The sequence below is a fragment of the Mangifera indica genome, chromosome 14 (genome assembly GCF_011075055.1).
Source record: "Mangifera indica cultivar Alphonso chromosome 14, CATAS_Mindica_2.1, whole genome shotgun sequence".
Classification (NCBI taxonomy): Eukaryota; Viridiplantae; Streptophyta; class Magnoliopsida; order Sapindales; family Anacardiaceae; genus Mangifera; species Mangifera indica.
In genome coordinates this window covers 14638980-14651642 of record NC_058150.1, presented here as the reverse complement: position 1 = coordinate 14651642, position 12663 = coordinate 14638980, and the positions used below count along the sequence as shown (strand labels likewise).

The 12663-nt window shown below is 34.2% G+C and overlaps 1 protein-coding gene across 1 annotated transcript; it reads right to left on the bottom strand.

Moving 5' to 3' along the window:
- Positions 1-459: 459 nt before the first annotated feature.
- On the bottom strand, positions 460-5864 carry LOC123196293 (methylenetetrahydrofolate reductase 2-like). Its single transcript, XM_044610261.1, has 11 exons — positions 5262-5864; positions 4896-4956; positions 4721-4803; positions 4412-4585; positions 3975-4148; positions 3775-3875; positions 3515-3626; positions 1926-2006; positions 1652-1826; positions 934-1268; positions 460-836 (listed from the first exon to the last, which is right to left on the bottom strand). Exons 1-11 carry the CDS (start codon positions 5661-5663, stop codon positions 753-755), a joined length of 1782 nt encoding a protein of 593 aa, XP_044466196.1. The 5' UTR covers positions 5664-5864; the 3' UTR covers positions 460-752.
- Between the last annotated feature and the right edge of the window lie 6799 nt (positions 5865-12663).

The window sequence follows — 12663 nt, the reverse complement described above, 5'->3', positions numbered from 1 at the left end:
ATGATAATGTCAGATAAAAGACCAAATGTCTTTTTTCAAAGTTATTTCTTCCTAAGACATATCAGCCTGAAAAAAATCAATATTGGAGTTGGTGTATCTTTTTGCATATGAAGTCTTAAAGCTCATCTCCATTCCACATAACTTACAACCACTAGTGCTAGTGCTCTTTTTCAATCCTTAAATAAAGCTAGCACGCAAAAACATTCAGTTTCCAGGAGCTGTAGATTTGGATTTCTGAGACTGCTGCTTGATTATATCTCCAATTTGAAGCAGAAAGTTTGATTGTCTTGTGACTGCTTCTGCTTAGTTATATCTCCCATGCATGTGGATGAAAACAACAAAAGGGAAACAATTCATTGACAAAAAAACACGTTACCTAAGAGTGCGTCAAACTATCTTCTCAGAGTTTCTTCTACTACAAGCCATTGGATGAGGGCAAAGTATTAAAGGCTTGAAAAGTAGTACAGACATGAATCATCTCGTATTAGAAGGCTATAATAGGTTACAGTACAACAATTTGCAGATTTCAGTTTCCATCCAACAAACAATATTAAATACAAACCCCAAATGAAGCTTGCTCTAACCAGTAGGGAGGTATCAAAATCCCAATATCTTATTACTACAATCAATTAACAATAATATAATTCAATACATTCCAATCGCAAATAGAATTATAACTGAATTTGAGATGGGTACCACTGTGGATGCCTTCCATGACCTTCAAAGTGACGAGCTGAGTTGAACAATTCATTTCAGAAATCTGCGAAAACAGAAAATATATCGCCTTGGACGTAGTCATTTTCGACCAAGCTAACCAAATAATAGTTGCTCTGCACCTGCAAATATATAGAGGAAGAAGCATTATGGTTATTATGATACATGAACGAGTAACTAATAAAATATAAGATGACATTTTTAAAATTACAATCTAACCTCTTCAAGCAATTTTCTTGATGAGTCACCTTGTGGGAATAAGGCAGCCCATGATCTTGACCATATTTCAAATGCCTCGTCCTTCCACACCACAAAACTAGTAGGATCAACAACAGTAGGTTGGATAATCTCCTTACCGGGGAAGACTCCCCAAGTTACCGCATTCACATTTGTTTCACTGCAATTGGATATCCAATTCCCTTCTTTGTTGACAGCCATATAAGTTATAAATGGCAGAGCCTTGCATTTTTCAACAAGTGCATTCAACTTCTCCTTAGAGCAGAAAAACTCTAGATAGGACTTCTGGTAAACATATCCTCCTGGCCCACCCCATCCTGCAACCACGTATCAGAAATGTGATGAGACACATGGTGGTAAGCACTCTGCTGTGGAGCAAAATTATTGGGAAATGGAAGGGGACCAGGGAAAACATATAGGGGAAGAGTAATCCTTCAATAAAATGCACAAAAGCCTGTACAAGAACAATACTGCTGCCCTTTTATAAAAAGGACCCTAATCAACAAGTACAACTTATTGCCAACTCAGTAAAATAAAACTTTTATCTGAAGTCTCACTAACTTAACAGAACTAGCAAACACATTTAATATAATTATACAAAAATAAAAAACAAGTATATCTTCTGTATGAAAATAATTTTCCAAAAAGCACATCCAAATAGACACATAGGAAGCATAAATCTGCACATGTTTTTACTTACCGACAGTTGGTGAATCGGAGCTTTCTCCGTTGACAGCTGGTTGGCTATTGATTGTGAGAAAACCTTTCATGTTGATCTTCCCAAGCTGTTCATTTATGATGTTTGTCTCTGGCTGAAGGTCTAACTCAGACCAAGGACTACTTCTCAACTTCCCAAGGCAGTATTTCTTAAATTTCTGATATACAACATTCCCAACAGAACCATGTTAACCCATGCAGTTGTAATTATTTGATTCAGGAAGAGAAAACACAATACATCAGAGATGAATCTTTACTTCACAAATATCTTCAATGCTTTTCAAGGGGACAGCCCATTCATCTTGAAGTTTCTTGTCTCGTGCACGTGGACGCATGAACTGTTCAGAAAATTATAAATTGAGTCAAACATGACATATTCACAATGTCTAAATTAAATGATAAGTGAACGAACATCCTTCAACTAAGTTGTGGGTTTTCATCATAACAAGATCAATTCTCAAATATCATAATCAAACGAATGATTATCACGTAAAATGAAAAGAGATATTGAGAATTTGACAATAATATAAATAGAAGAAAGCAACATCTACACATCTATATAATTTACACAGCCATGGCATTTTGCATACACATGCAATGCATCATCTTAACAGAATCATAACAAAGCATTCCAAGAACCATGTGTACGGAGAACCAAATTCCACAGGGGCCAGTATCCTTTACCATTACAAGACAAGTGTTGACTGTGGAGCACTAGATCCATAATAATGCATAACATAACATTAATCAGAGAAGTTCTACATATGTATTAGCTCCAAAAATGTCTACAACAGTGCATATGACACCTAATTAAGGACAACTTTTTCTGTGTATCATAATTTGTAATTCAATGACTTTAAGAATACAATACATTTGTCTATATTAATTCTCAATTCTCAAGTATCATAATACATTTGTCATCATGACAAGATCAATTCTCAAGTATGATAATCAAACGAATAATTATCACATAAAATGAAAAGAGATACTGAGAATACGACAATAATACAAATAGAAGAAAGCAACATCTACACATCCATATAATTTACACAGCCATGGCATTTTGCATTCAAGTGCAATGCATCATCTTAACAGAATCATAACAAAGCATTCCAAGAACCATGTGTACAGAGAACCAAATTCCGTGGGGGCCAGTATCCTTTACCATTACAAGACAACTGTTGACTCTGGAGCACTAGATCCATAATAACGCATAACATAACATTAATCAGAGAAGTTCAACTTATGTATTACTCCAAAAATGTCCACAACAGTGCATGTGACATCTAATTAAGGACAACTTTTTCTGTGAATCATAATTCGTAATTCAATGACTTTAAGAATACAATACATTTGTCTATATTAAGAATAGTGTCCTTCAACAAGAGTATCTAATACAACAATTTCTTTTCTTCCCATCACCTATCGCTGCCTATCTTCTCTCATATCATTTCTAATTTTCCTCTTGATCTATGTTTTTTTTAAACTAAAAGGAAAACACTGAAGTAACACACCCATCAAATCAGAGCAAATAGACCCCATGGATGAAAAACCAACAGAAATATATGAAACAAGCCACAGAATCACAAAAGCAAATGATGATTACATAAGTGCATCGCCGTATCTGATTTGGATGTCATGTAAGCATAGTTTTCAAAATTACAGAGATCAGTATACAACAAGCTTGTTGTCCAACAAACATAGATTGCAACTGAAACAGAAGCATTAAATTCTTTTCTCAAGAAACATATTCAGAGATTGAAAAAAACAATAACTTGGATTAAAATTTGAAAGTTCTAACAGTATCTGAAAGAAAAAGGCTGAAGTTCAATAATCATATCATTACCTGATAGTCAGATAAAGCACCATATGATGGATTACGAGAATCACCCCATCGCCCACAAGGATACTGATCCCAACCTGTTGTCCTTGACAAGTAACTCTTTGGACGATTAGCCCTGTATCCATAGACCAGTATATAAGATGTCTACAAAAGTTTACCTATTACAATGCAATGACATGTTGCACAGTAATAAGCAAGTTATATGGATGCTTCGATCATACTATCAAATCTCATAATTTTGCAGCCTAATTTACACTGCTTACCAAAATATAGGACGAACACCTTCTTTAACACGGAAAATATTAGTAGGAGGTCTCCAAGGTAAGGATCTGGAAATTTTGGACTGTTCAATCAAACCAAGATTCTACAAATGTAAATCTATCATTAGGAAGGCCCAACCTTAATGATAAATATTAATCACAAACAGGATAGTTCAAATCTGAATAGGATATCTGGAAATAACCATTAAAATGGCTAATGCTGACTTCTCCATATTTAGTGTATAGAGATGCAATGTCTTGATCCCATTAGCTAAGATTTTCTTGCACATTTCTGTTCCAAGGTGAATTCCATAGGCTTTAACAGCTTCTTCATTGTCTTTGATAGGCTCCAGGGCAGCAGTAACCTCAGCTGGTATCTACAACATACCATCAAAAGCAAACTTATGTCAATAAATATAGAAGAACCACGAAATTCTATCAAATATTATCAACAATCAACAGACATAGCACAAAATGAAGGATGAATGTTTAGCAAGCACACACAAGGTCAAAATTCTCAGTTAATTACTTTCTCCAATTTTGTCCATTTCAAATGGCATAGAAATCAATGGTAACAACTAATAGTTCACAATTTTCATAAAGTTACTTTAGTTATGTGAACACACAGGAACTGCCATACCTTTGTTTTACAAAAACCAGTCATGCGCAAGAAACCCTTGTAGTTATTAATTGGCATAATTCCGGGTACAATGGGGCAAGTTATTCCAATTTGGCGGCAGTCATTCACAAACTTGAGAAAGATATCAGTATCATAAAAAAGTTGAGTAACAATCAGATCTGCGCCAGCATCCACCTATCAAATCAAACCATCAGAACACTCAACTCCATCCGTCATAAATTCAATACAAACTCCATAAATAATCAATTCAAAATATGATTAGCTATTGATTATGAGTTTATTGTTGCGCGAAATGAATAGTAGTACGACCTTTTTCTTCAGATATTGAAGATCGTTGGTATAAGATTCCAAAGTAGCCACTCCATCAGGTCCAATGGCATCGGGGTGTGCCTCTGATCATCAATATAGATTACCGTTATTATAATTATATTCATAACGATTAATTAATTACCAATAAAAAATATTAAAATCAAACAAAAATAACCTGGGTAACCGGCAACAGTAATGCCAAAGTAGTCACCATACTGGGATCTAATATGTTTCACCTGCAAAATTAGTAACAATAGTAATTCACACTGACAAAAGAATTTATACTGCAAATCTACCACAACCAGTAACCACATTAGTCATATTTTGGTTCTATGTTGTAACTAACAATCGTGTTTATCGAAATTAACATATTATTACACCCACAAAAATAAAACCATAGTAAATGTAAGTGTACATAACTTACATGATTACTAAGAAATATTTCAGTTAAACTGAATGATTTTTTAAGCTGCCAATTATATGAAACAACTTCATACGCTAAGACTACTGAACATGAGAACTGTAGGCATAGAATACATACGAGGTCGAGAGCGCAGGCAAAGCCACCCTGGATCTGGACGAACTTATCCTGTCCATGAGGAGGATCGCCACGAAGAGCGAGAACATTCTGAATGCCATTAGACTTGATAGTTTGAAGAGCATGGTCGATCTTTTCAACAGGCATGTTAGTACAAGTGAGATGCATCATAGTCTCGACACAGATGACGTTCTGCATACGGTTAGCGATGTCAAGAGTGAGATCAGCGGTGGAGCCACCCGCGCCCCAGGTGATGTCGCAAAATGCGGGATTGTGAGAGACCATACGGTCCATACGGTCGAAGAGATTGTCGACGCCATCTTCGGTCTTGGGGGGAAAGAATTCGAAGGAGAAGACGACCTTGTCTGATGAAGTACCTTGTCTAATCTTATCGATAACCTTCATTTTGGCACCGACAGAGAGTTAAGATGTCTGAAGATAAAAATCAAGAAATGTGAAAAAGAGGGAGGGATGGAGAGTAGGATTTTATATGAGACTGAGCCACCACCAACCACAAATCCCACGATTCAGGCAGACGATGAATTGAAAATTACCATCGGGAGGCCTACTGTACTGTACTACATTCTAAAGTCAAAACAGAAGACAATTAAGTCTGATCTGATTGTCTTAAATTATAATTAGAATTAGATCTGCAAAGGAACGGTTTGCCCACGGGTACGTAGGAGGATATGGGTTTCAAGTTTCTAATCCATATCAGCTTGTATCCGTACCACTTGAAATACCCGCTTTTGCGATGGGATGGCTACACCTGCACTGCACGTGGAATTAATTTTAAAAATATTTTTATTAATTTTTAATTTCACAAATTCAGAATGCTACCACAAAAAAGTTAATAAAAATATTTTTAAAACCAATAGTACTTTGAAACTTTTTTTTTAAGAGAAATTTTAGGGAAATTAAAATAAATGCCCTTTTTTGTGGGGTAATAAAAAATTTACCTCAAATTTTGGGGTTAAAGCATAAATACTCTTAAATTAAAGTATTTAAACGAAAATACCTCAAATATCTCATTAAATACCAAAACTACCTTTCTAATTTAAATTACTATTTTATTTAAGGGTAATAAACAAATTTACCATAAATTTTGGGGTTAAAGCATAAATACCCTTAAATTAAAGTATTTAAACAAAAATACTCCAAAATAATACCAAAACTACCCTTCCTCTATTTCTATATAAACCACATATCTTCCTTCATTTTTAACATATCTGAGAGAGATTTCTGAAGAGAGAAAATAAGTTCGTGTTCAAGATTTCGGGCGTGAAGAGAAAAGTTCGTCATTACGAGGTATTTATCCCTGTCATTACTTTAATCGTTATTATTTTATTAATAATGCAATTATATATGATATTTTATATAATAAATTATAGTTATATGTAATATGTAAAATAATAAAAATTAGATAGGTTATGTTTTTAATATTATAGTAGTATAGGATAACATGATATTATTTCAATCGTTATTATTTTATTAATAATGTAATTATATGTGACATTTTATATAATAAATTATAGTTGTGTGTAATAAGTAAAATAATAAAAATTAGTAGGGTATGTTTAATAATATTATTTTGTCGAATTGAAGTATGAAATAGATATAATTATGTAATAGATATCTGTAAATACTATTTTCAGTCGTATTATTTATGTTGATTATATATTTGATTTAGGCAATATACAATTTACCCCCAAATTTTAGGAGTTAAGCAAAAATACCCTTATATTAAAATATTTAAACGAAAATGCCCCAAATATCCTCTTAAATACCAAAACTACCCTTTTAAATTAAATTATTATTTTTTAAAGGGTAATACCAAAACATGATATATTTAAGTAGTCACAATATATAATTGAATTATGGAATAGGTATAATTATGTAATAGACATCTGTAAATATTATTTTCAGTTGTATTATTTATGTTGATTATATATTTTATTGTAGGATTAATCTAAATGGCTGGATATGCTTCAATTAGATATGGGGGAAATTGGATAGAAAATGATGATAATGTTATAAAATATGTTGGAGGTAATAAGAAATTGATTAAAATTCCAGAATACACATTATTCGAAGAATTAATCGAAATAGTGAGCGACAAGTGTAATATAGATCGACGGATATTTAACATTCAGTTGAGTATGAAACCAAGGCATCTCGACAACGGTGCTCCGATAGAAATTTCGAATGATGAGGATGTTAAGGTTCTTAACGGTCTATCTAACCTCTTCAAAGAATGTGTTCCAGTTTTTGTTATAACTACAGTTACTGATGATAGTTATGAGACTCAACAAGCAAATGAAGATTTTCAAGGTGGGGAGTCGAGCAGTTATCCAGAAAATCAAACTATTGGTGTAGAAGAGATTCAAAATATCGAGATCAATCCGAAACAAGAATTATCAAAGGAAGATTTTGCACATATAAATGAAGTTAACGTTGATGCATTGTATCGTGCAGAAGAATTTCTTAATGGGGACGAAGCAACTTTTTCAGACTGGAGTGAATTTAATGGAAAGGTTGAACAGAATATTCCAATCGAAGAACCAGAGATTAAAAAGAAGACCTATGGTAATAACGATATTGGAGGTACGAGTTATTTTCCAGAAATAAATCCTGCTGGTAGGAATGTTCTTACTGATGCATTTCATTGGTTACCACCTTTTCCTGATCAACCATCTACATCTAGAAACTCTAAAGCATCGACTGATACTGATTCTCCAAAAGCTGGTACATTATTTTCTAGTAAACAACATGTCATTGATGCGATAACTCAAGACGCGCTTCGTAGGGGATATCAATTTTTTGTGGAAAAATCAGACACGCTTAGATGGGTTCTTAAATGTCGCAACAAAGAATGTAAATGGCGTGCACGGGCAATTAGGGTGGGAGAAACTGATAGCTTTGAATTACATCGTATGGATAGTTGTCACACATGTTGCAGAAATCAGATATTACCTCATCATAGACAAGCAGGTGCTCGAGCTTTGGGGCAGATTTTGAGGACCAAATTCATTTTAGTTGATTGTGTTTATCGACTGAAGGAGATCATTGCTGATATCGCCAATCGATATAAAATTGATATATCATACGCACAAGCATGACGGGCGAGAAATTGGGCGCTTCAATCATTGAGGGGGACACCAGAAGAGTCGTTTATGTTGCTACCAGAGTATTGCCTCAATTTAGAGCATTGCAATCCGGGGATGGTGACACATATACTAACGGATGAAGAGGATCGATTTAAATACTTTTACATGGCATTCGGTTGTAGTATCCGTGCATTTCAGCAGCATATTCGACCGGTTATTTGTATTGATATTGTTTTCTTGAAGGGTCGATATCTGGGTCAACTATTTATTGTTGTCGCATTAGATGAGAATAATCAAATATATCCACTTGCTTTTGGGATTGGTCCCAAAGAAGATCATGACATATGGTGCTGGTTTTTAACAAAGCTGAGGGATTGTATTGGTGAGGTACCTCATTTGGCCATCATTTCAGATCGACATGTCAGCATATTTTCTGCATTAGCTGAAGTTTTCCCTAGTGTGCATCACGGTTATTGTTGTCACCATCTCCATTGTAACATGCGGTCCAAGTACAAAAAGAATGCTAAAGTCGCATGGATGTACTAGAAAGCAGCCAAGGCATACACTGAATTTGAATTCCAACAGGTCATGAAATCATTGTCCTGTTTGCACCCTGAGGCAACTGCATACCTGTGTGAAGTGGGTTATGATCGATGGGCACGAGCATATTTTCTAGGCCATAGGTATAATGTAATGACTATCAATATTGCTGAGTCATTTAATGCCTTGGTCAAACACGCTCGAGGTTTACCTATTACTATGCTGATCGAGTTCATTAGAGGTACATTGCAGCGATGGTTTTATGAAAGAAGAAATCATGCCAGTAAGTTCATATTCACCGTTATACTATATTATAAATGTGTGTTACTAAACTTATACTTGTTTACTAACCAGATGAATTTATATTTATATGATTTACAGATGCTTGTACCAGTCCAGTCACACCTTGGGTTGAAGATAAGATCGCAAAACGTGTACGGAAGCCTTCAAACTTAGAAGTGCGTCCTATAACAACTGAGAGATACCAGGTTCTTGGTAGTGGCCAATATGATGCCCTGGTAGACCTGACGGAGCATACATGTACTTGTAAAAAATTTCAATTATCAAAGATTCCCTGCATGCACGTTATTGTTGTAGCAAGATATATGAAGCTTACAACCTGCCTTCAATAGGTGCATTCATACTACAGCACAGTTTTTTATCGAACCGTTTATGCAGACGCAGTCAATCCATTGGGAGATCAGTCAGAGTGGCTTCATCCGGAGGAGACAACTGTTATCCACCCACCATATGTGTATCGTCGTCGTGCAGGACGTCCAGCAAATAAAAACAGACGGCCTTCTCAAGGAGAGGTTGTTGAACAACTTATCTGTAGCCGATGTCATTAACCTGAACATACAAGACAGAACTGTAGAAGCCCTATTCCAGTACCTAGTTCTATACCATCAAGTTTAGGAAGAAAAAAGAAAGATGGGAAATAAATGCACTTGTTATTTGTACTTGTTAATGTTAATATAAATATTGATTTTGTACTTGTTTTTTTAACTCTAATGTTCGTGGATGTTAATTTTAATATAAATGTTGTACTTGTATTTGTTTCTGTAAACCTAATGTTTGTGATTGTTACTGCGAATATTATATTTTTATATTGGTTTTTTTATTTTGGGTCTACAAAGATCCTTCAATTATGCTTCACAATTCCTTATATTGAATCATATGCATATTCAACCCTAATAAAGGCTATATATTAAAAGTTGAAAACAAATTTTATATATATATATATATATATATATATATATATATATATATATATATATATATATATATATATATATATATATATATATATATATATATATATATATATATATACCTTGCAAATATTCTCAATATTTACAAATACATTAAAAATAAAATGAAGATAAAAATTTGAGTAAAGAGAAACTTACCTTAAATAGTTGAAAAATCATTTTAAGGGATGCTAATTTTATCTTGAATAAAAATTCATACTGGGTGGTTTGTGAACTCCAAATTCAAATCAAAATTGTATCCAATCTTACATTCGTATAACGATAAAACTATATATATATATATAATATATCATTATATAATTAGATGATTTTAAATTAAACATAACGTAACACTTCTCAAATATATAGATAATATATCATTATATAATTTTATTTTTTTTATTATATGAAATTCTTAACTATCAAGTGATCTTTTTCAACTCTTCTCAAGTATTTAATTTTAACTATAGTTTTTTAATATTTCTTAATTCTTTGATGAAGTATTTTTAGTTATATATTTGTTATGAACATATAAATGAATCAATATATGGATAAATATATGGATAAATGAATAAATAAACATATATACAAATACAAATAACATATACAATAACCGTCAATCAATATCTTGAAAATATAGCTGCGTGTCTAAACGAGTGCGCAGACGTAACGAGTCCTCCCCCTCAAAGCATAACGAGCGGTGAAGTGCTAAACACTCGATGTATCGTAACATGAACACCCCACAGTCACCTGATAGGGGCACCTGCTGCAGTATATCCACCACCCTATGCAATGCAAATGGATCGTCCCGTGGACTCCGCTGCGAATCGGCCCAAAATGATGTTGCAGCTAGTAAATGTGGTATCATCGATGTATATCCCAACATCTTTCACCTAAATAGCTCCGGGTCAGCTGTGAAACTCTATAAGGAGTCGTAAACCGTAATCTTCCACTCCTTCAAATCCAACACCCCTGCTACCCAATGAGCATTCTCAAAGTTTATTGGGATAAAAACTTGTACACGTTGATATAATTATAATTAGATCTTAATCGATTATTCTTCAAAAATGTACTCGAGATTCGATTACTAACCTTATCGATCATACCCCAAGGTTGCAAATGTAACTCAGGTGGGTAATCTGCATCCACCATACGTGTAAAGAGAGAAGGGAACTAGTAGCTATTCGGATCTCTCGTCCAGGCCGCATACTCATGAGGGATGTATCCAACAAAACAACTCAAAACCGTCGTCCAATTCTGTCGAACATTCGTAGTATCATCATGTTGGCGACGACGTAATAACCCCAAAAACGAATCAACATGTTGAAAAAATAGAAGATATAACGTCATCAGGCTATACAAGGATTATCTAACCAAAATACGAAATTTATTTGTTAAAGTGAACTCACCTCGTTAGACAACCATCCGGAAGTGTTCATGAGTGTACCCCAAAATGCTGCTTTGGTCCTCTTACCTATGTCATACACATGACGTTTCTCGAACAAGTTCGGCTCTGCATACCACTTCTTGAATTCCTCCTCCCATTCAGTTCTCGATAACTGTACAGACTGTCTCGTTCGTTGGCCTTGTGGTTTCAGAGGATTCATGTATGGACTACGAATCAGGGGTCCCTTCTTGATAATCTTACCACGAACTGTGCAAAAATACTACACTAAAACAAATGATATGTTAGGTCAAATGAATAATAAATAAATAAATTTAGTAAAAATCAAAACTTTTTAATACCTTCTGCATCGCTGGAGTCATAGCTGGAGAATCCGCAAGTGAAGCTATATCGAATATATTTTCTTTTGAGACCAGTTGTATTCAAATATATGAATTGACTAAATGCGATGATAAATTATTTTAATTGTAGTTATTAAATTTCTTAAATATTCAATTACCTGCTCCTGGCCCTCGTGTGCAGGGATCTCAATAACCTCATCAGTGACCTCATCATCCTCGGAAACAATCTCGATCATCGATTTTCCTTTGCTTGAAGTGTTGAGATAGACCAAATGGAGATCCTATTGTAATATGATAGGAAGGTTAAACGACTATTGAAATTAACAAATGTAACAATTAATAGATGAAAATTTTGGCACTTCACCTCAACCTCCTCCCAAAAGGATACTGGAGCATCCGCATGTGGTGATTGATCGACATCGGTAATATCCTATGACAATATTAACATTTAATATTAGTAAATCATACTATTCAACAAAAAAATAATAAAATATTCATTATACAATGTACGTACCTCTAATGTCGAAACAGATGTCACAATGGGATTCGTAATCGGTGTAGTCGTAGAAACGTCAGGCCGCTAGCACAAAGAACGATAATAACAAGTTTAGAGAAAATCAAACTACAAATGTGTAAATGAGATATAATATTGTATATCTATGTTATACTAACCGGAATAATCACAGAAGGTGTCGACGGAGAAGGGCTCATGTGAAGTAATCCATCATCGCCGACATCCTGTATCAGTATTAGTAATTAATA

Coding starts and splice junctions, on each gene's coding strand:
- LOC123196293 (XM_044610261.1), bottom strand. CDS start 5,663: ATGAAGGTTATCGATAAGATTAGACAAGGTACTTCATCAGACAAGGTC. Junction 3,627..3,774: donor GGTGTTCGTCCTATATTTTG/GTAAGCAGTGTA, acceptor CTATGGATACAG/GGCTAATCGTCCAAAGAGTT. Junction 1,827..1,925: donor GCATTGAAGATATTTGTGAA/GTAAAGATTCAT, acceptor GTTGTATATCAG/AAATTTAAGAAATACTGCCT.